The sequence below is a fragment of the Blennius ocellaris genome (assembly GCF_963422515.1).
Source record: "Blennius ocellaris genome assembly, chromosome: 2".
In the NCBI taxonomy this organism is placed as follows: domain Eukaryota; kingdom Metazoa; phylum Chordata; class Actinopteri; order Blenniiformes; family Blenniidae; genus Blennius; species Blennius ocellaris.
In genome coordinates this window covers 5,726,936-5,751,736 of record NC_137651.1, presented here as the reverse complement: position 1 = coordinate 5,751,736, position 24,801 = coordinate 5,726,936, and the positions used below count along the sequence as shown (strand labels likewise).

Sequence of the window (24,801 nt, the reverse complement as noted above, 5' to 3'; positions counted from 1 at the left end):
TCACAGCCGTGTCTGCCTGTCTGTGCTGTTGTCTGATGTCTGCTGTGACTGGTCCGAGCTCGGGATCACAAACTCTTCCTTCCTGAGCGCCTCCAGCTCAGCTCCCCCGTTGGTCAGCGCTCCGTGGAGGGCGCTGCGTTCCTCCTGCTTCAGCCGTCGACTCAGCAGGATGAATCCCGGGATGCAAATGATGAAGGAGACGGTCCGCAGGCTCAGAGTCAGGCCCAGGTACGCTATCCTGCGAGGGAAGGGACATATGCACAGGTCTGGAGTCGTGGTGGCTGGTCAATAGAGGGCGCCAGGGAGCCCCCCCAGACCCAGAGCATTAAAATAAAAAAATTAAAAAAATTCTGCTTATAAAAATATGTTTATACCAACAAACTAACATTGGGCCCTGAATTGTATTCATTTAATTTTCTATAGAAAATCTACAATAAGCTTGGGGTGATGTGAAAGCTGCCCAGAGGAGGCGGGGCTTAGCAGTGATCTCAGCAATTACTGATTAACACTATGAGTGAAATGAAACCAATCAGCTTCATTTGATATTTGACATTGGGGCTCCTTTTAAATTGCCCATCAACATGAACAGCCTGTTCAGTGATTGGCTTAAAGTCAGTTTTGGTTTGTTCTCACTTGTTTCTACAAGATTTTTTTGAGATGAAGACAACAAGCAGTGAGTCTCTATCACATCTCTTTTAATTCACCCTTTAAAAGAAGAAATTTGGCTGAAAAGCTGCTGGTCAGGTTCAACTTTCTCCAGTAAAGTTATTTTTAAATGCACACAAGCAGAAATGTGTTCAGAATAGTGTGTTTAGGTTTGTTAATGTTTATAAATGTTTAGATATATTCATATGTATTAATCACTGAAACTGTTTATTTTGCAAGTGCTTTGAAAGATGGATTGATGTGATGGTGAGAATCTACATGAGGTTGATTTAGTTTTCAATAAACTCAGATTAACTGTCAATTCAAGTAAACCAGCCCCAAAACACATTCATTTTCGAAAAGGGGCTAATGAAGCATCTTCTTGCATTTGTTCACAAGTATGTTAATAAAAGAATCTCAACTAAGGGTCTCTAGAGGGTCTCTAGCTGTTTAAAGGAACTATAATGTTTCATCACTCGGGGCCTCTCTCAATCTAAAAAAGGCAAGATTATTGTAAAGTGGTTTATAAAGGCACTGTACTTATATTAAGTTACCATTGGCTGAAATTGAATTGGCCACCCCCCTACAATACCACCGAACATTCAATCAGATGGTGTAACCATTATCAGATTGAAGTGTTTGTGTTGCAAATTGAATCTGTTTACTTTTGGTTCATGTAACCACAGCAACTGTCTTTGCACATCAATGCATGATACAACCACATGCATGTGGACATCACCTCTGATTCGGTGGGTTGAAACATGTATGGAGCGTGCCAATGAACTCACGAGACTGCTTAAACAATGTTTCGGAAGAAAAATTAACACCACGAGCTTTTGTACTGCGTGTATGTGAGTACTACCTGTAGGCCGTGGTGTTGTAGATCCTGCAGGCTCCGATGCCGCCGCACCTCTTCTGACCCCACTTCAGGCACGTGGTGTCAATGATTGCTCCGAAGTAGATGGGTGCAGGGATTCCTGCTGCAGGATCACAAACCCATTGACGCAGTCACATCACTTTGAAATGAAGCCCTGAACTTCTCTGAGAAGGAATCCTCGGTTCACGTAGAACATTTGTGCTCGACGGACTTACCGAGGGTGCGTGTTGCCAGAGCGTGGAACCCTAAGGCCAAAGACTTCAGCTGTGGCTTGATGCACCTGCAGGAAACCAAGGTTCATATGGTGGAGCAGTGTTTAGATTCAAAGGTGCTTTACGAGAACTTGGGAATACTGTATATCAAAATTAAACATGAAATTAAATGACAGTTCTTTATGGAGGCATATTAAGCAAAATGTACTTTCTAATGGTTTTCCAACAGCAATAATCATCCCCATACCAGGGATTAACATCCCCAGAAGTGAAGAAAGTCTGTCCTCTCTCTCCCTGTCTTGTTTCAATCGTTAAAAAAGTATGTTGCTCCAACGAGCCAATCAGAAATCAAACTATATCGCGTCATCGGGAGGTTTAGCCAATCCCAATCAAGGTAGGCTCCTCCCTTGACTCCTACCACCAGAATAAGGCAGCTCTGCTCTGGCACATGGCACCACGAGAGGAAGTACTTCCTCCTCTTCTCAAGATGGGCGTATGTGGGCGGAGCCAGTCCAGCTACACAGACATAGCAGATTCTGAATGCAGCTCCTATGATCCAATATTCAAAAGGATGAAAATCAAAGAAAAGCTGGATATAGGACAATAAACTTCGAGTATAATGTTTTCGGACCAACGAGACCATGTGAAAGTGTTGAAAAGCTGGATAATACGATGCCTTTAAGGAAGAATGGCTACATGCTTGGGGAGTTTTCCACCTGCTGCAGAATAATGAAAAAAAACCAAAAACCTATACAAATATATATGAAAATCCTGATTATGAGATGACTCCACTTTTAAAGCTTATTTCCAGAGAAAATAACAGTTTTATATTCTGACCAATTCAGGATTTTTCCTTTTCCCAGTCCTGCGTCTCAAAAATCGTCTCAAAAATCACAAATCTGCTGAGATTTATTTTCCCCCTCACATCTCATCAAACTATATCCTAAAGCAACACATCTTTGTCATTTTAAATGTGTTTTTCAAAAAGTAACAAGTGCTTGTGAAAATGTGCAGAGCACATCGGCTGGGAAATGAAGAAATTAATGTGCGGACATGAGAAACACAGAATCACATGAAGTTATTTTATTCCTGCAGGAATCATGTGACTATGTCTATATATCATATAGCGCTTTGCACGTGTGCCTTAAACCTTGTCTGAAGACAAGAAAATACACTAGTAAAATACAAGAATAGACAACAGCAAAGGACAGAAGAAAATGAAAAGAATTGGACATTGTAGCTGTGGAAAATGCTCTTCTGTCTTGAAGTAATGTTCAGGGGGAAGCACCAGAGGCTGCTGTGGTACACAAGGTTTTATGATGCTGAGTCACACACATGTGATGATTGTCTCATTCAAATACAAACAGCAGCCACGTTTTTACATGTAGAGATGCATCTCACCAAATTAGAACGCAGTTTTCCCCATAATTCCATTCAAAGCCAACATATATGTTGCACTGATGATACATGAATGGAAACATTTCAACCCATTTCCATAAGATCAGATGGTTTTTTTTCTCATGTTTAATTGAGGGTCATGATTTACGCAATCTAAACTATTACTTCATATACTATTTGTTTTAAAATAACTGACTTTTGATTTTTATCTAATCCTGTGAGATCCATACAGGACATGTAAAAACATGGCCACTGTTTATGAATTATAAACTGAGGACACTACTACATTTTATGGACTTTATTTAGCTTGGGGAAGTCATTAAGATTAAAAAAAACTATTTCCTGGCGAGGATCAGCAGCAGAAATTTTAAGCAAATTTACAGAAACTTCAAACACATGTCAACATATCAAAAATAAAACATATAGTAATGTGATGCAATGACCATATTGGTAAATTGAGCCTTTCCGCCTTGTTCTTCCAACCACTGAATACACATTTAAAAAGTTGTGCTTAACTTTGAGATAAATGCTGCTTTTGTAGGATTTGCAGAATTTTAGAACATTCTGAAAAAGTCCCTTTGGCTTACATTTGTCAAAATAACACAAATACCAGCACTACAGCCTCAAACAACCACTAATGTAATAATGGTCAATGAGGTAATAACTGGCAGGAATGTAGTCATTTTGGACATTTTTAATGTAGTAAAGCCAAAAACATAATACATTGCCAATACTCTAATAAAATAATAATGACTGAGAGAGAGAGGGCTGCATCCTATGTATCCCCATGAACACTATTCCATCTGCTCACCTATTTTTAATAAACTGCTTCAATCTCCAAGAAATGTAGGCTTATCTATTATTACATTATTGGTTACAGTTATTACATTTTGAAATAATTTTTTTAATAAAGCTATTACTTAATATAATCACTCAAGTATGGTATTGCACCATTGACAAGTTATTACATTATTGGCTTTATCACATTTCAACTGGCGGTAATTACATTACACAACATTTTACAGAAATTCATTAAGCAATCTTTCCTTTTTCCAGGAATAGTATTTCTGCAAGACAACCAACCATTATTCAACTTTTCAAAACACAACCTGTGCACAGAAAGCCAAGCTTGTGATCACAGAGCCAAGACTGCAGCTTCGAATAGTTTTGCACTTTAATAAAATGTCATAAATAAGAAGGAGACAAGTTAAGTATTACCTTATAACAGTGAACGGTGCGTTGTCGAAGAGCTGCTGTGTGTTATCGAGTGCGGGAAAATGTGGAGTTTGAGCACAATTCTGTTAATTCAACTGTCTGGAAAGACTTAATCCACAATGACGTGAAATCCATTTTCAAGTAGTCGTCCAGAGGAAACTACACAAGCACTACACGAGCGTGCAAGAAGCGTAGGTGTCAATTACTGCTAGAAATGTGCTCCCACTGCAAGAGTCTCCAGGTCAACAAGGCAGCTGTTATTCACCTTGCATACAACAACGTCTCTGACCTCGTCTGTGAGCGACACAAACACAGACTTTCCTTCAAGAAATGAAGAAGAGAAAACAAACACTGTTTTTAATTCTTTGTTCTAGAAATTGGCCCAGAGGCAAAGATGCCTACAAATATTTAGGCATTTAAAGTCTTAGCAAATCAATTACGAATAACACCGTTTACGCTTTGATTCTCGGAGAAGTCAAATAGAAATAATAATTTTCCATGAGTCGGAGAAGTGAGCAGATTACACATAACAAAGTGAATAACTTAACAAAGAAGGAGTGATTCATTCACTGCAAATAGTAACTGCAACAATCCGATTCAGCATTTAGCTAAATGCCACTTGAGGCTCATGGGCCAAAAGCAGCTGCAGGAAGTTCACATCTGCTCTCAATAAATTACATGTCAGGTCAACAACATGTATCAGGATTCACGAAAGTACTCAAAAAAAAAATTTTCTGTGATGAATTCAGGAAGTGCAGCATTGAGCTAGTGTGGGATGGGTTTAGAGTAAAATACGTGTAGTTGTACATCTCCTTTGCACAAATGAAATGTGAATCAACTTTATTCATAAACACTTAATTTGCTGCTTCACCAGCTCTTCACACTCACACACCAACAGCAAAGGGAGCCATGCAATTTACTCCACCTCCACTAGGTGGAATATGTGATTCAGTGTCTTGCCCAATGACACATCTACGCATGTGCGATCCAACCACCAGCATAACAGTAGAGTCACATAATGACACACAAAGAGCTCAGTGGGGTTTCATCTTACGCAAGATCTGCTATTCTGGTTCATATAAGTGCAGCAGTCTGACCACGCTAAAAAAAAAAAAGCTGACCCAAAAACAACTTTGTCACAACATGTCGTTGGCAAAAACAAGATCAATGTTTATTTGTCTAAAAAACGACATTTAGGAGATAGAAATCCTACCTGATGAGGAGCATGTAGCCCGGCGTTCCTCCGAGAGAGATGATGAAGGAAGTGATGACGGAGAGGGCCAGGAAGTACGGGAACATCCTGTCGCAGTCGTCCTTCTGGGGGCACTGACCTGTACTGGCCGTAAAGTTACCAGCCACACCCACACAGCTACAGTTAGAGAAGACCTGGAGAGACACGCACAGACCCACACACATGACCACGTATAGAAACACATCGACACGACGACCGCAAACAAATATACGGGTGGAAACAGCAGTTCAAAATGAAATGGAAAATATGCACTTTTCTATTCTAAAACAAGAATTAAAAAAAAAAGAAGCTTCAGTGAGTCATTGACAGAGATCACCTAATATGATCGGGCTGGCCTGTTCCACTGCTCTCAGGATTTGTTGCAAAACGCATCAGTTCTGATCATTCTGCTTTCTTTAAATTACCACTGAGTGTTCTTGTTGTTGACTGGAGGTCTGTGAGAGCCGCTTTGTTTTTAACGCGGCAAATACTTCTGGCCTGGTTCACAAGGAGCCTGTATAGAGTGCGCTGCAGTACATATTCATGTAGATAAGATTGTGCTTTCACTTTGTGTGCATTTCGGCATGTGGATAACTCAGGATAACATTTTGAGTGGCGTCACGTCCATACAGGATTATTTATCCCCACAGGGATTAAAAAAACAAATAAAACACAAAACATACTGGGGTGTTGCAGGTGGAGAGGCAGCGTTTGGCAAAACATGGGAGTCGGTATAGAAATACGTGAACAAGAGCTGTCGGTAGACACTGTTTTATGTTGCTTTATTTCATTTTCTCGAACACGCTATTTATGTATTTATTTTTTCTGGACTCAAAGAATCTTTACATTGCATTATTCATTCACTCCATACTGGATGGTGGTAAACTACGTATGTAGCCACAGCTGCCCTGGGCCAGACTGACAGAAGCGAGGCTGCCAAACTGCCCAAAAAAGGAGGAGAAATATGTTTTGTGCCAGTCGTGGAGAGCCGGCTGTGCTGAAATGTGCCTCACCACAATAAGAGGAGCAGCTCTGCTCAGGGTTGAGCCCATTAGCATTTCATTTCATTAGCATTTCATTTCAAACAGACACAATCATACAAAAAGTGGACCAATTTCAGACATGATAAATCACAGTTAAATCAATTTATTAAAATAACTTCCTTCCAGTATTTGGGGAGACTGTCTGGTGGGTTTGACTCTCAGTACATCCTGTTTGTGCACACAATATAATTTTTGCAATCAAAAGAAAAACTATTGGATATAAATCTGACTCCACAACATCCTCTATCATACTATTCTTGTTTATCATTTAAAAATCATCAAATAAACCGGTATAATGTAGTGCTAGACCACAGGGTCACAGATCACTCCAAGAACTCAAAATTAAGTTAAAAAACAAATGACTATTTCATAACACTCACATGGTCTGCAAAGAGATTTAAGTAATGATTTTAAAACCTTTTCAATATTTGTCACATTGAGAAATATGTGACCCAAGTGATTCTCTGCACCGCCATTGTTAAAGCTAAAAAAACTGCATCCAAACAAATGAGAAGGTGTTTTAAAATAGTATTTCTAATTTACCCACTGGAGTATTGTACTGTTTCAGTGACATTATTTAATGATGCAACTAATAAAAATCCAAAGCTGAACTGTTTGGTGCTAGGAAATAGCATTAGCATCATTATATTTTCACAATGACGCATAATGGTGGTGAAAAGATGCACATGGCCTGAAGAGCAACAAGGTTTTTCTGACATTAATCTGAAGAGAAACACAAAGAGGATTTCAAGAAACTGTCATTTTCTTTTAATAGGTTTTGTAAAGAAGTGCACTCAACGTGACCACTTTCACAATACACGCACTGGGTTTGCCAATATTGGAACTGAATAAAATAAAATGAGCTCTCAGCAGACATGGAGACAGTTTAGTATTTTAGCGTGGTACTTTACATGGTGTAGGTACTTACTGTGAGTTTGCCTGAGCCAGCAGAGGCGGTGCAGCCGGCGAGACACGGAGAAACATACGTGATGCCGTTTTCTCCACAGACCGGGTCCCAGTCGCTCGATGAGCAGCCACAGTTTGAGTTGCAGGCTGGGAACACTGAGTGTTTATCATACGAGATCCCGTCCGCACTGGACGAAAGAGCACAACATGTATTCACTATGTTACTGTACACCAAGATATCAACTGATAGCATTCATAAAATATTCATTCCCTTATAACATTTTCATACAGTTCATGCTCGAGTAAAGGGCTCCGCAACCTTTAGGACCTAAAGAGCTGCTAAGCTGTTTATGATTTTCCACCGAAAAAGATTAGTTTGGAGCCAAAAAAACATGCAAATGATCTGGAATGAAGGAAAAGCAACACATCTACAAAAAACGTTTCATTCATATTTCACAGCTACAATTTTGCAACATTTTCATGCATTATTTTTGTTTGCTTTTGTTTCTAATTTTAGCGATTTTTTAATCTTTGTTTTAATGGATTCTTCACACTGTAGCCATTTCCTAATGGTTAGACCAGCTTTAGCTATATGAGCAACTGTAATTTCTTTTTCTACTGTCATTTTCATTTTAGCTTATTTTCCTGTATTATTATATGAAAAGAACAGTTAACAGTTTTAACTATTTTTAGTAATTCCAACTGTAGGTTTTTTTTTTGTTTTTGTTTTTTAACAATTGTAGTTATTTGTAAATGTTAGAGACAAATATTTAGTTTAAATACATCTAATTGGCAGAAAAGTGTTGCTTATTTTTTTCAAACTTTATGTATAGAACATTTATACATTATTGACAGACAGTGTGAAACAGAACAGTGTAAAAAAAAATTAAGTCAACATATATTAGTCACATGTGAATGTCAGCCCCATACCTACTGACTGCCAGATCAAACACCTAAGAAAAAAGAATAAATAAAAAAAATATAATTGTTATATATATATATATATATATATATATATATATATATATATATATATATATATATATATATATATATATATATATTAAATGAAGGGAGAGAAGGAAATAAATAATAACAAAGTTTTTTTTTCTTTTTTTTAAATAACTAATTTGCCTTCTTTCGCTGTTTTAGCCATGAATTTATACTATTAAAAAGTGTCATACGCACATAAAATGAAAATAAAAACAAAAATGTTTTACAGAGAAATGTGTGAAAGCTTCAGGGAGCCACATGTAGGTTGCACGCTGTTGCTCTAACATAACAACAATCCCAACAAAACCTTTGTCTGTGTTTCGATTGAAACAAACCTGCCTCGTTCAAAAAGTTTTTTAATCGTGACATTTTGTAAGAACATTTTAGATTCATTATAAATCAAAAAGTGACAAAAACAGACTTCGATGAAAGGTTTGATAACTCTGGTTGTCTTGTTGACTCAATTCAACTTTATTATTTATTTATTTAAACAAAGACATTGTTCGACGCCATAAGTTCACACATTCTGTGGTTCACATTGTTTCTGGTGTTCTTTTTAGAGATTCTGACTGGTTCTGGTTTCAGGCTCCTTGGCTTCACCTCCTCGTGTCTGATTGCTGCTCGCTGCCTTGATGTGTGTCACCTGCGCCTGATTGTGTGATTGTCTGCACCTGGTAGCGCTGGTATATATTGGGGGTTTTTTCTCTGCCTTCTGGTTGTTGCTTCGGCTGTGTTTCTCTGTCTTGTGTTTTAGTGCCTTAGTCTTGTCTCCTGTAATCACAGGGACTTTATTTTGGACATTAAAAATTTTTTGGTGGGGGGAGGGTGTTAGAATAAAGAAGAGCTCCTGTTCAATCTATGGCCTTGTCTGGCTTCACCCCGAGTCCAGCACACACAGAAAATACTCCCCATTTTTATTTTTTTTTTTTATTCATAAACTAGTGTTGAAGCTGTGAGAGTGGTGGGAAAGAATCAGAGCAGACTATTTCATCAAACGGCAGCAATGCATAATCACGCACCAAGTCTGTTTTTAATTTCACACAGCAAATCATTTCATGCTGTCACACTGGTAATTTATGCTGAGATTCAAGAAATGGCAGGCGCTGGAGGAAACGGTTTATTCTCTTCACCGTATGCAGACGTTTTATGCCAGCTTCACACATTCAGTGCAGCCCAATTAACACCTTGTCCCCCTCAATGCTTTTGATTTTGTTTGTCAGCAGTGTTACTTCTCCATCCGAAGACAGCCATGTCTTACTCTTGCTCTGTGAAATCTCTTGTGCGGGTTGTGATCGCCTACTGGTTGTGTTGCAGTCTGCAAGTTCCTGCTTGTCCACTGATCATGTTCTTTTGTGTGGAGGAACATCAGCCCGAGTCTGCATGGATACACCGCTCCATTGACAATCTTAATAACTGCTTTTCAGTTAAAGCCAGTTTTCACAAATAGCCTAACGATAAAAATTAGTGTTTAAATCATATATCCAGGTACTAATGGCAAAGTCAGCATGCAGGTGACAACCACTTATTAACACTACTTTTAGTGGTAAGCGGCTGAAAGTGGCCTCTCTCTCTTGAGAGAGTACATTGGCCAGTTGCAGTTGAAAAGAGCAGGCCTTAAAAATGACTGATTAACTTTGGCCGACCAAAATAGCACATGTGGCTCATTGTTTGGCTCTTGTGTAAATTAGTCATTGCAAAGTGAATCAGATAAACTGGATTTGATCAACTTTCTTGGAAGACCGCAATTGTGCTGAGATGCTTCCCACCTGGACAAAAGAGAATATACGCAAGCAACCTACACATTTATCGACAACAAGGTGTGACCATAGTTGATGTCTGAATCTAAAGACGGACCAAATTCAAACTTATTCGGTCGGAATACAGAATAACTTGAATGACAAACAAATAAATACTTGATGGGGAATCGACGGAGCCAATAAATGCAGACCAAGAAACTAATGACAGACTAGTAGAAAGTGTCAGTAGAGTCAAATTAGGTTCAATGAGATACTAAACCTGCGAATGTGGCTCTTTAGCTCTTCTGTATTGGCTCTCTTACAGTGACATGTAGAACAATTGTATTCATAATATTTGTTTTATTTTATGTGCATACGTGGCTCTCAATGGTTAAAAAGGCTAAAACTGCAAAAAAGATATTTGAAAAAAGGTGTTGGGAGAATCGGCAAAATAAATAAATAAATAAATAAAAGTAACAATAAATTGGAAAAATATTAGTTGCCAAAATTATATTTAAAAAGAAAAGCCTGGACTGGCTATATGAATAATAAAGTAGCCAATATTTGCAAGAAAAGAAAAGACAGATTGGCTAAAAAAGAAAAAATGGCCAAAATATTTTACCAGTTTTTTCTCCATTCTTGACGGTTTCACTCAACCAAACAAGCTGAATCAGATAAAATAGGTGAAAAAGGCTAAAACTGCTAAAAATGTCTGAAACTGCTAAATTACTTCCAAATTGTAGTCATGAAATGGCATGAATGCCCATTTAGCATAACTACATAAACACATTTATAAGCTGATAAAAATGGTGTGATTTTTTTTTTTTGGTGTTGAAATGCATTTTGTGGCTCCAGAAGAATTTCATTTGGTACAAAGTGATAAAATGTGCTCTTTTGATAGGAAAGGCTTCGGACCTCTATACTAAACCAAAACCATGTAAATCCAAGTCTATAAAAGCGCGTGATAAGTAGTGATTTTAAAGCCTTATTTTCTCAGACAGACGGCTCCATTATATCAACTCATGTGAAAAAGATTAGGAAACCTGTCATTAAACCACGCGTTAGGGTTTGTAATGAGACATGCAGGGGAGTTGAGGGGGGTTGAATGTGGCCAAAGACCTTTGAGAAGCGGCTGCATGAGACTGATCAGCACAGCTAATGTGTCACAGCTTGAAAAACAGAAGTCTCCATAAGGCCATCAGTTTTTCTAGAAGTAACTCTATTGAAGAACTAATCACTTCAATAGTAGATGAGCAACTTCATTTTTGTTTGTTTGTAATCCATTAGAGGCAGCCAGACATTTAGTTGGTGATCCTTCGTCCTCTGTGGGATTCGTGACTCACCTGTCGTACGACAGCGTCACTCCGGCTACTTTGGCGTTCTCACAGCTCATGGCGAAGAAGAACAGCGACAGGATGTAACCGACCAGAGACGTGCTGAAGGCAAACCTGGCAGCTCCCATGATGTTGAGCTTCAGCCTCTTCATCAGCAGACCGCCAGAGAACATCCCCAGCGCCACGGCGGGGATATTGATCACACCTGAGCGCAGGAGAAGGGAGCAAGGCACACGATCAATAACTGAAGTGAAGATGCTGCTTCTAAATCAGCAGCAGATGCACGATGACAAAAAAAAGCTGTGTTCATTTCACATGTAACGTCGGCCAGATACTTCATAGCGCTGCACATTCAGGAAATGGGACACTGAAAGGAAAATGGGACGACACAAGTTCAGGGATGGCCTGATCAAAAAAAAAAAAAAGCCTTTGTGTCTTTTACTTTTATTTAACATCAATGTGAGGGCATGGTCTTTTATCTACATCCATGTAATTATCTCTGGTCTTTAATATTGCATTCTCTTTCACATCCAGTCTGGTCAATGCAGGCGTCTCTGTGGGTGGCATTACATAACCCGAGATGTTTTCATGATTATCGTCATTAAATATTTCATTTCATGTGCAAATCAGCTTTTCATGTTCGTGGAGCTCTGGTCTCTGCAGCTGTGGCATTTAGTCCCGTCGACGTGGTATACACCACTAACCCACTTCCCCTTCTTCCAATGTAATCGTCCCCGCAATGGTCTGTTTCTCCTTCACTGAGCAAACCAGTGGGACAGAATCCTCTCGCATCTGTAACTGTCAGCTGGTCACGTGACGTTAGAATTAGATGAGGAAAGACTACTGATACTCGGCTACTGTCTAAATTAGATTACGGGTCAAAATACCATTATTAGGTGAAATCTAATTTAAGTATTACGTCTAAGCCACGTTATTTACATTCTCAACTAATCTTGTAAAATACCCACATTCAGTACATTTCTCAGACCAACTAAATTTGTCAGTTTGTTTTGTGGACATACCGAAACGCATTTTATGACCTAAAAGTGGTCGATACAAAAGTAGATCACGTATCATAGATTAAGTAGGAGTAAAATTACATACTTGAAAACATACTCATACAAGTACCACAGAATGCTACTTAATTATTATGAGTATTTGTGATGGTCAACAATCAAACCAATCATTTTACACCTTACCCATGAGGAAGTTGGCCTTGGAGGCAGACTGCCTGAAGTGCTGCTCGATGTACTTGGGCTTGTAAGTGACCATGCCGATGAGAGAGTTGAGCTGGATGATCGTCACACACAAGTAGATGAGATACACAGGGTCTGCCAGCAGAGTTCGCAGGGTTGGGATGAAGTCTGTGTGGGGAGATCTCAAAGTGAAACTGTGCAATGTTTCTACCATAACATCAGTCACTACATTTATACGGCAACATCCTGTTTTGCTTGATGCCTGCTGTTGGAGGAAGGAGGGCAACAAACACTGTCGTGGAACAAATGTAGTTCCTAGAATTGTAAATAGTTCAAATGTGTTGATCCCAATGGGGGGGTTACAAAAATAAACATATTCATATGAAAAAAATAGAAATAGCCTCGGGAGTTTCCTACAAGTGGGATCCCATCTTTGATCGTGAATTAAGACAAGACTATGTGCCAACAAACAAGAGAATGCATCTACAGAAATAAAATGTAATCAGTTCTTGATTAAAAATTGTTTACAAAAACATACAGATTTTTTTCTTAATTTCGTTCAAGAAATACCACCTAATATGAGCAATGGAGAGACGGAGCAATTTAATTTAGCCTTTTTTGTTTAAAGGGGACATATCAGACAACCTTTCAACACTTTCACATGGTTCTTATTGGGACACAAACATTGTATTCAATGTTTTTTGCACCAAATCCAGCTTGTCCTTGATTTTCAGCCAGTTGAATATTTGACCATTCGCGATTCATTCAGAATCTGCTGGTTTCAGGGAGCTGGACTGGCTCCGCCTCACATGCCCATCTTGAGAAGAGTTAGGAAGTACTTCCTCTCCTCATGCCATGTGCTATTGTTTACATTCCATCTGTTGCTAAGTGATGGAGAAACGCTATTCAACCAAACCAATAAGAACCAGAATGTGACCCAGAAGGAGAAGCTCCTGAAGAAGTTGTGACTCTGCTGCTGCAGCAGGATGTTTCAGAATGGTTAGTAAAACATATTGTGTGTCTGAATATGATAATTAGTTTGGGCCTGTTGTTAATTACTACGAAGTAGCGAATGCTAGCTCCTGCTGACTGTAGGGTAACTGTTACGGTTTCTCATATTATACTGAATTTATTCAGTGTATCATTACTTTTTGTAAGTTTTCAAAATGGAAAAAAACTGAGCGCACACGTAGTATGGGGACAATCATTACTGTAGGCAAACCATTAGAAAGTGTTTCCCTTCGACTATTGATAACACAATCATCAACACCAACAAACACTTTAACTATTGTTCTGGGATATTTTTTGTTCTATATTTAAGTTTTGATACTTCAGAAAAAGGAAAAAAATATCCTTGAGGGGCAAATAGGTGGGCGAAGAGCAGCACATTAAAAAAGTATAAGAGAAAAACAAACACACAAAAAAGGCGGGTGGGCGAAAGCAGCCAATTATATACAGTGGCAGGCCTCCGAGTAGTTGCTGCGGAGGTTGTAAAGACAGCATTGTTCATTAAACATCAAGAATATTAAAAGCATCAATTAAAAACAGCAGAATGAACAGCATAATGTGCTGCCTTTCCTTCATCTTGTTGGACTGAGGTCTGGTTTCATGGTTACAGCAGCAAAAATACGTCTAAGATGAGAGCATGACTGTTGTTTTTTTAATATTTGGACTATTTTTTACATATTTGAAAGATAAGAAAATAAACCGCATCACTGCTAACTCACAGTCACTCAGCAGTTAAATTATGGGACCAGTGTAATAAAGCACTAATATAAATATGGCAGTAGCTGCAGCTCTATTTATCATCTGTCTTTATTCTGCCATTGAAGTTTCAGTTCAACAGTGACTCAACCACATAAAGTAGATTACAAACACTCTTTTTGCCTTTACGTCTCTCAAAAACAAACTACAATTTTGAAGTGAACTTGCACCATGAAGTTAGAAAAAAACAGCATTGCATATGCAAACTTCTCGGATAATATCTTGCATTTGTTTTTTTAAGCAGGAGAGGACAATTACGGCACATTAACGCATAAATCTAAAAATTCATTCTGAGTTTTAAATCGTGGAAAGTCTATATCTCTCTTACCTTTGGCCATTTCTATAAAACTAGTGTGTTCATCTGCTGGATACTTGTGCTTGGGAGGGGAAGAGTCCTTGATGAAACTCGTCTGCTCCTGAGTGCACTTCTCCGGGACCCGGGGCCCGGACATGGGCAGAGAGCGAGGCAGAAACCAGAACGGGATGGCAGAGAGCAGCGTGATGACCCCGGCTATGAGGTAACCCAGCCACCAGGCCCCCACCCAGCGAGAGTCGGCTGGCGTGATGGTGATGGTTTCTGAGGAGGACAACCACGTGCTTAATGCTGAGTGAGGATTTATTGCACAGATCTGAGTTTCTCATCTCCTTCTTGAGTTTTCCAGGGAGGACTCGGCCCGTCTATTGAATCTGAACAGAAACCCCTTTATGTTGGCTGCTTCTCATCCACGACGTGACTTCCTCATTAGTTTTTTTTAATCTCGTTTGGAAATGTTCTTATCTTGGTGGAAGATTTTTAGATTGACACTCCAGAAATAACCCCTTTCATGCTCTTTTTTTTCCTCTTAATGGAAACAATCTTTTTTTGTCGTTGGTTTTTTTTAGACCAGATATGTAACAACGACCCAAAATGTTATAAAATATGTCATAACCCCCAAAATGTAATAACTGGTCAATAATGAAACAAAAGTGCGGAGTCTGAAATGTAATGAAGACTTTCTTTTTTAAACCCAAAATGTAATAACTGGCCAATAACGTAAAAATAATGAACAAAGATTAGATTTTAATGTTTAATCTTTATACATTATTTTGTACTTATTATTAGACAAATAGATTATAGACAATAGAAGATTATAAATGATTGGGCCATGACAATCTAACATAAATACCATAAACTGTCTATAGATATATACAGATAAACAAAGAGTCAATGATTTAAGGACTTGATCTGCTTCAATTTCAATAACATTGAAAGAATGAGAAAAGTTTAGACTAACTTTATGATGTAAAACAATTATTACACTATTGGGGGGGGGAAACATTTTGCCTGCTCCGTAATGTAATATTGAAAAAATTTAAAGTTTTGGGCTCAGCGTCTTGTTACATTATTGACCAGTTATTGTATTTTGGGTTTTAATTTAAAAAAAATAAAAAGTATTACATTTCAGGCTCAGCACTTTTGTTACATTATCGATCAGTGATCACATTTCAGGTTATATTACATTATATTTTATAACAATTCGGGTCATTGTTGCATTTTGGGTCATTGTTAAATATAGTGCTCTGACGTGGTTCCTTTTTCCCCCCTTTCTTTACATTTTTCTCCCATATCCTGTGCCGCTTCCTTTCCTTTGACTTTTTGTCTCTTTTTCTTTGTTGCACTCTATTTGATTGTTGCCCGTTGGAGCTCTTTGTCCCCATTCATCAGCTAATTGAAGCTAATCCTGTACACCTGTTCTTAGTCTTGAATAGTGCACACACTTGTTGCCGTATCTGATAACATCGCGCTTCAGTCCTCCAAATGAAAAGGTCTTTTCGTTTCCAGTCCACATTTTAACCTGTGACAGCAGGAAGAGTGCAGGTGTTGTAGCCACATCAGCTCAAGTCAATTGTACGGTGTCCCATTAGTTCCTCGATTGGTGGTAAAATAGCATTCAACACGTCATTGCGCATGCAATTCTTAAACACATTTACTAAACAAAATAGCAAATGCTCAATATGGACTCTTCAAAACATCATTTGTTCTCAGATGGGTTCCCACAGTCCGAGTGTGCGGTGATCCTCAGACAAAGGTTGAAAGAATGCACTCATTAAAACCTCTTTGTTACTTGATTTCCATTTGATTTTCCTATTTAACCAGGATGAAATTCATGAAGTTGAAGGTTTGAACAACTTATTTTACATCATTCAAATTGAACTCAAAACAAGTACATTAAAAGTACACCAGTTAAAAAGTAACTAATACCTAAAATCTTCAACTGAGTATTTTGTTTAATCATATTTAGGTGTATTGCCAATAGCAAGCAGTTAAATTTAGCATATGCAATATCTAAATTCATGACTCATTTCTCATATAAACACATTACAGGTAAGGCAATTTAGAATTAAAGCAACATGTTGCCAGTAAAAACAATACATTTATTGGCTACAAACATGCAGATCAACAGGTATGAATATTAATTCAAACTGTGGTCGTACTCAGTAGCACTTTAAAGATGCAGATTAGATTACATTTTGTAAATTGTACTTCTGTATGACTGTGTGAAACTTGAAATGTCAAAAGTTATAAATATCTGAAAATATGACTAAACTAGTCATTTTAATTCATAACTTCCACCCTTGCTTTTCACTTCCATCAACACATTTGTGCAAAGATATTATGTTGTGTACAATTTATGAGTAGCTTAACTGTTGTGATCACTTCTACATGCATACAACTGAACTGCTTTTATCCACATTTCCTCAAAATGCAAGTTTCTTCAACCAAATCAAAGTGATTCTGTAAGAATAAGCAATTTAATAGTTTCCATCGGTTATCAAACTGGTTGGAGTCTATGTTTTATAACCACAACCTGCAATAATATACGATAGGAAATATGATCTGATGGCAAACATGATTAAAATTCCTGTTTTTTAGTTTTCTTTGATTCAGTCTTCAATGCAAATGATGGCAGACCTATTGCCACAATGAGGATTTCCAAAAATCTTTGATGACTTAGTGGTACTGCTGCGTTATGTAATCACATATATAGGTTGTGCACGGAGGCAGCTGTTCTGCTTTTGTTAGATTTTGCTGTTACACTGCACTTCTTCATCCTTCCCGTCACTGGTGGGCTTAAAGAGCAGCGCAGTTGGCACAAGTCTTGAATGTAAATGGAGCTTTTCAAACATTTGTACATCCATTGAACTGGGCCACTGTCAATCAGGCGTGTGCAAATTAAGTCTATTTGAGGAGGAATTCTGTTGGTATGTCTTTGTGTTTTCACGCATCATTTAATCATTTACGCTCCATATTTAGCACAGTTGGCCTCAGGACCTTTTTTTCATCATCCATTTTACACAAAACTTCTCCAGTCGAAAATATTGACCCTAAATTGCCCATTTTCAATTTTACACTTCATGTGATACGTTTATATTAACATTGTCCAAGGATTACAAATTCATGTATTTTTTAAATGTTTACTTGTATAGGGGAAATTATATACAAATCAATGTCACACAAGCATCTATAGACTATAGCTTATTTTGTCGAGCCTGCAAAGTGTAAACAAAGTCAAATACAGAATTGAATAAAAAAAACGTTTTATTGCCATTGTAAAATAGGACAAACCAAATTATTCACAAACCATTGCCAAACTCAGTTCTTTTAATTAAAATCTTTCCGATCCCAGCCATCAACCCTCCCTTCCAGTGTTCCCCAGGGCTCTGTCATAGGCCCCCATCCTCTTCATCATCTATCTATCTCCTCCTTGGCCACATTTTTCGGAGATAAAAGAGAGATATAAACATATTTCCAATTAATGGAATAATTTAGTGTTTCTTTAAAGCTAGGAAGTTGCCATTTTTAATGGCTTTAGGTTTGTTGCATGTCTGTGATCTGCTTTTTTTTCTACAAAATTAAACAACTGAATGAACCACCTCCAAGGCTGATGATTCCATCATTTTTGCCAGGGGTTGTATTCAAATTTGCTGCTATGTGGATGACACTGGGCTCTTCCTTTCCACCAAAGCAGCATCAATTCAAGTTTGAAATGAATCAGGATCCAGCATAACGTTTACAGATAAAAAAAAATTCACATTTCAATTCCACCGACAGAAAAGAGGCCGTTGTTCACACAGGAAAACCGTCAGTGTTTATAAACTACCATGACAGCTGTTGCATCATTCGATTCAGTATTTAAAATATCTATTAAAATTGTAGTCTTGAATCTGATCAGAAAAAGTCTGAATGTTTTTGCAGTGGAGGTTTTCAGAGCAACAAAGCTTAGGCTTCTTTGTCCCCTGCTCTTGTAAGGCGGCACCAAGCTGCTCCCAAACCAATCCAGATATATTATCTCTCCAGTGGGCTGACCTCAGAGCCTCCTCCCAGTCGAACGTGACCTCTAATGGAGACGACCAGGGGGGGATTCAAATCAGATGAGCCACCAGAAAAGGTGGTTAGCTGCTTGACATTTGCCCAGATGATTGAGCTAGTCATTGTGTCACAAATAGAAACACCTGATACCCTGCAGGGAAAACTGCTGTCGCTTGTGTCCACAATCTCATTCTTTCGGACGTAACCCAAAGTCCATGACCACAGGTGAGGGTGGTGATGGAGACCAACCAGTAAATGGAATGCCTTGCTTTGCAGCTCAGCTGCCTCTTTAACATGTCCTCTTCAACAGGATGACATGTCCCTTGGAGAGGACATGTCATCCTTTCCTCTGAGAACACCACAAACTTGGCCTTGGAGGTTCTGAGGTTGGTTAATAAGGCCAGTGTTGAGACTAAAGGCCGATTCATACTCCATAAGAACAAGAAGAAAGTTCGGCCCTCCAGGGTCCTGCCCAAGAAAATGACATTTTCTTTAGCCAGCTCCTTTTGGCCAAAGGAATTTGGTCCGGCTGTGCCAACCGTCCAGGCCGAAGTATGTCTGTGCTACACTGCCGAAACGTCGACATAGCCGTGTGCTGCGTGTTCCAGCTCACTAATGACTATCACTCATATTTTAATCATGTTTAGCATGTAACCTCACTCTGTATGAGCCCTGCAGCTCATTAACATGTTAGAGGGCGGATTTACGTGATGTCCTTGAATGCATCAGTCAAATCTGTCAGCTCCTGCAGTTAAAACCAGACCAACGTCGCAACACGGACACAAACATTCTCTTTTATTACTGAATCAGTTCAGTGGAGTGTATTTCTAAAAACACTTGAAGGGAGAAATAAGTTGTGCAGTGTAAAAGTTAAAACGCTGCTTCACAGAAGTGTGCCTGCTGTGTGGGGGCGTGGCCTGGGAGTTTGACAGCTTCTTCTTAGAGTATGAACTCTATTGTCGAACAAGCATTTTTTTTGGCAGCTGGCTGATGTCACACCTGAACTTTTCTTCTTGCTCTTATGGAAGTATGCAGGGGCCTTTAGGCCTTGTTCTACCGCTTCCTCACTTGGAATGCAGGTAAAGAGGGAGGTTACATCAAACAATGCCACGCATTCATCTGCACCCAGTTTCAAGCTTCATATCTTGATCACAAACTGTATTTTGGATCTGATGGGAGGCTGTGCTCACAAATGTACCCAGATGTTTGATACTTATTTAGAAATGTTAGATGTGACCCATACAGGCCTGGAAAACAATCTTGTAGATATAGATTGAGATACTATTCAGTACGCTGATTTAGTACATTTTATAGACACTCCTAACTTTTTGCAGTTGTTTTGGTGTCAAGGTAAAGTTTCAGACTAGCTGGTTAGATTGCACTTAAAGACTGTCAATTGTGAAACAAATATGCAGTATGCTGTCATTTAGGAGGTGATTCTGGGATTTATTCTCATTTCTCCAGGTCGAGGGTCTCAATGCAAATCAGGTCAACTGGACTTGGCCAAACATTTAGCTCCTCATTCAAGTGGCGTCATCAGTTTAGACTTTTAACTTGACTATCCTGACTTGTCTTGTCTTATAGTTTCTTATATATTTGCCTATTAATCAGTGTTTTAATAGATTTAACTGGTATTGATTTGACCTTTATTTTGCAGGCATTTGCAGTTCCTGGAGAACAAATGATCTCTTTCACAAGCAAGGCCTGGCCCATAGATATAATTCAAATTGAAAAGATCAACCAATGTGGCACACTAAACACTGAACTAACATTCAAAAGTGAGAGGATTTCCACATCAAATGACATGATGCAAAACAAATTAAATGATTCCAAACAGATGTTCTTCAAATCATCTCAAGAACAGTCTGAGCAAAAGATGACCCCCCCCCCCCCCCCCAAAAAAAAGGTCAACACCTGTCTGGAAATTTTGCAAAATAACAACTGGACATGTATTTGCGCTTGAACTCACCCATTTTTACAAATCCAATGTCCACATAGATTTTGGCACAAAGGGAGCCCAACAGGTAACCAAACACAGGCCCCACCACTGAAATGGTCTGCACACAGCCTAGAACAGGACAAACGCAGAAAACAAGGGGGAAAACACACAAACCTGGTTAGTATCTTGAGCCATCTCTCCCATAGTAGAGTTCGAGGAAAGTCTTAAAACTGGTTATGTTTTAGGAAGTGTGTAAAAATATCTGTGGGGTCTAACACGTGAGAAATCTGTAAAAAAATAACCTGAAAAACCTAAAAATAACCTGCTTACTTTTCCAAAGTGATGCACGTTGTCCGCTGTGGGGGGAAAAAATCAGAGATGGTTTTGGCACAGTCTATAATCTCCTTAAAACTTGTTTTTATTCTGGGGGCTATGTTCACTTTGGGCCTGTTTCCACCTGCCGTTAATATGCGTTTCGGGTGATCCAATCACATGTGGAGAGCCCCGAAGCAGACTGTTCATACTTGTCTGTATCATGTATTTCGATTACTCTGGCTACATCACCATTTCTAAATGGGCCCGGTTACGTTATGAGTCATCCATCTTGAATGGCATCGCACCATAACTTACCAACAACTCCAAAGTTCCAAACGTTTATTGCTCTAATTCCATCATCTATTATTAACAAACATTTTACAAAATGCCAATGCCATGTCATTGGAAATAACCTTGCACTGCTCCAACACCGATCTCTCCACGACGAGCTTCACTACAACCTGCTGTTCAGGTCTAGATCGCAATGTCGCATTAGGACTTCTACTCTCACAGATACTGTGCTACAAACAATCACTTTGAATGCAAAATTGTAGTTAATATCGCCTTTGCTACTTTCACACTTTCATCCTGCAGGTGGGACTGAACCCTCTTGTGGGCTTTTGTTGAACTGTAGACAGCATGTTTGACTTCCCTGCCCTATATAAGGAATACATTAGAAACACAAAACACAGATGTACATGCCTTACAATATTAATTCAACATGCATATGGTGATCTCGAGGTGACACACAAGTTAATGTATGTCTTTGTGCTCTTGATTTTATACCTAAATAACAGTGTTCTTTTTTGTTTGCCAGACACAAGAGTGCAGCCATTGTTGTGCTGGCCTTTTCTCTTTTGTCACATGTGCATCTCCATATAGAGAACGCAGAGCTTCTATTCTATTCGCAGACTCAACTAGTGGAACAGATTGCGCGAACATATTGTGTTGAGTCATTTTTCCTTGATTTTTGTGCGACCTGGCCTGTTGCCAACTTTTATGATGCAACATTGAATTAATAAATGGAACTACAATCCACAGTCCAGATTGGCTAAATATGTTGCCATGCGACAACTGATGAAGGATAAATCGTGCAGCCCAACTTCAAAGCACCAACGAAATGCTCCTGTCTCAATAGTGATAAGAATAAAGGTGGCAATCTCTCTGCTTTACAGGGTTGATTAAATAGATAAAAACTGGATACAGTTTGGGATGTTGAATGAAAGCTGGTGCCAATAAAGCTTATGTGGGCTGAGGCAACGATTCATCTCCAGTGAATGTTTGAAAGCTCCCTGCTGGCCTCCACGTGGTGCCACACAAGGACTAAATGGCAGACAAACCCACAGGTAAAACGGAGCCAACACGTTTGTCAATGTGCGACACTCTCAGTTTTAAAGTGAGCGAAGGAAAACCAACATTAGCGATCAAGCACTGAGCCACAACAATGGTGAAATCAACTTCACAGAGTTTGTTACCGTGACGGCAACACACATTTATAATTTGGCTCAACCTTTGCATGAAATAATGCCATCAAGCCACCTCAAACACCGAATGAAAATCAACTTGCTCTCTTTCTATACGCTGAATGGATAAACTTAACATCTCAATGTTCCACTTTCACAATGCAAAAGTCTAACTTCAATGATGAACACATATTTCCATAAGAACTCTGGTTAGTTCACAGCAATTTCTCGGTCTAAATAAGAAAAAGAGTCAATTTCAATCTAAATTTCACCACCAACTTTGTCAATATCTGGTGCTTCTTGGTCTGGTGCTCAAAACTGCCATGGAAAATATTTCTTACAATCTCGACTGTAACAAGTCATGTGCAATATGTCTGACTAAGACTGAACTGAAAGGGACAATCATTCATTCTCAGCCAATCACTGATCCATTTTACAATTTTTTGTGTAAGACCCAATTCATTACCTGCTGCTAGCGAGTCAGTAGTGGAACATTTTGTTTCGATATGATTTAACGTCGATCTAATATTATCCTTGATGATGGCAATAAAACCTCAACCCCTGTAAACACATTTTTCAATGGATTTAGAAGTTTCATAAAAATGACCAATTTGAATTTCCACAAAATAATCTGTGGAAAATTATCAATCCTGATACTGTTAAAAAAAAGTGTACAATAAGAAAAAGCTACAACCAGAGGGAGATTTGTGCAATAATTGTTATTTCTCTTCTCTTCCACACAATCATTTTTATAACAGAAATTTAAGCTAAAAAGCTTAACTTAAGTAAAAAAGTCAAGCAACATTTGTCATTTATTGCATGTATGGATCACATATTTAAAGTTGGATGTGTAATGTTATTTAAGTTTAGGAAACATGTTGCACATGAAATGATAGTATTTCACTTATTGGTGGTAATTTGAATTTTCGGCAGTGGCAGCTGTTCATCTTACCAACATAGAGCGCGGCGTTCTCCTCAGTCGTGAAATCGTCGATATAAGAAATCCCCAGAGGTTGAACTGGTGTCTCTCCGATCCCACGCAGCACATTTCCCAGAAGCACGTAGATCCACATAGACAAGTTGGACTCTCCTTCACACCCTGAAAACGGGTCATCAGGACATCTCAACTCACACACAAATAACCTGCGTGTGTGTGTGTGTGCGTGTGTGTGTGTGTGTGTGTGTGTGTAAAGGCTCACCTGCAGCTGGCACTTGAGGTAGTTTACCATCTTGTGTGTGGTCTGCTGGTGAGCCCACTGGACACGGAGAGGGATTATTGGTTGAGTTCATGACCCACCGCACCGACGTTTCAAACTCATAGCTGTTCACAAAGCACAGGCGGTTCAAAATTGTGCGAGAAGGAAGTAGTGGCCACAGTTATAGCAGTTATAAGAGAGCTTTCAGGAATCTTTACATATCTCAATGGCATTATGCCCTATATTCTTTAATGCAACTAAAATAAACATACGCTTAAAATAGGTACAGTAATGTACATTTAAAAAAAAAAAAGACTAAAGAAAATGAGTTGTAACGTAACTTAAAATGAATATTGACAGAATCGGAGGTACAGATCTCCATCAAAGCTTCAAGGACAATTAAGTTTTAATGTTCATTTTGAGTAAAAAAAAAAAAAAAAAAACCTTATTTTTCTAACATTATTAAATATGTATGCACTATGCCAAATAATTAATGATCTTAATCAATAAATATAAAAACATAATTTTGGCATTGCATCCAAGGTGGCAAACATATTTTTAACGGCATCACAGACAGGTCTGCAACATTCCTGGAATTTTCAAAGTTGAAAACTTTCCAGGGAATAAATGAAAATGTATGGGAATAAATCGGAATATACTATGAATTTACTCAATTGAAATTTGGCTCACTAAATATAGTGGGTGAAAATATATTTGAAGCAGAATCTTGACAAAAAAATTGACAAATTGGACTGGTTCAATCAATGAATATCAATAAATGGACAAATCTGCACCATTGTAGTGACAAAATAATAGATTATAACAAATATTTCCCAAATAACCAGCTTAACTCCCCATGGAAATTTACCAGAAACTTTCTAGAAATTTACCGGACAGTTTTCACTCCTTTGCAACTCTCATCACACATATAGCGTAAATATCACATATTGTGAAAAAGTGAAACCGTAATAAAGCCCGCTTGGCTTT

At 38.5% G+C, this 24,801-nt stretch overlaps 1 protein-coding gene across 1 annotated transcript in view; it reads right to left on the bottom strand.

Moving 5' to 3' along the window:
* LOC308139028 (solute carrier organic anion transporter family member 1C1-like) overlaps positions 1–24,801 on the bottom strand; it is a gene marked incomplete at both ends in the record, with an annotated part of 44,889 nt that continues 20,088 nt past the window's right edge. Inside the window, 11 exons of the mRNA XM_080508343.1 lie at positions 1–238; positions 1,508–1,625; positions 1,738–1,802; positions 5,561–5,733; positions 7,550–7,715; positions 11,600–11,795; positions 12,790–12,954; positions 14,879–15,127; positions 20,871–20,969; positions 23,571–23,717; positions 23,818–23,939. Of these exons, the coding sequence (XP_080364469.1) occupies positions 1–238; positions 1,508–1,625; positions 1,738–1,802; positions 5,561–5,733; positions 7,550–7,715; positions 11,600–11,795; positions 12,790–12,954; positions 14,879–15,127; positions 20,871–20,969; positions 23,571–23,717; positions 23,818–23,939 (1,738 nt within the window). The remainder of the gene's footprint in view (positions 239–1,507; positions 1,626–1,737; positions 1,803–5,560; positions 5,734–7,549; positions 7,716–11,599; positions 11,796–12,789; positions 12,955–14,878; positions 15,128–20,870; positions 20,970–23,570; positions 23,718–23,817; positions 23,940–24,801) is intronic.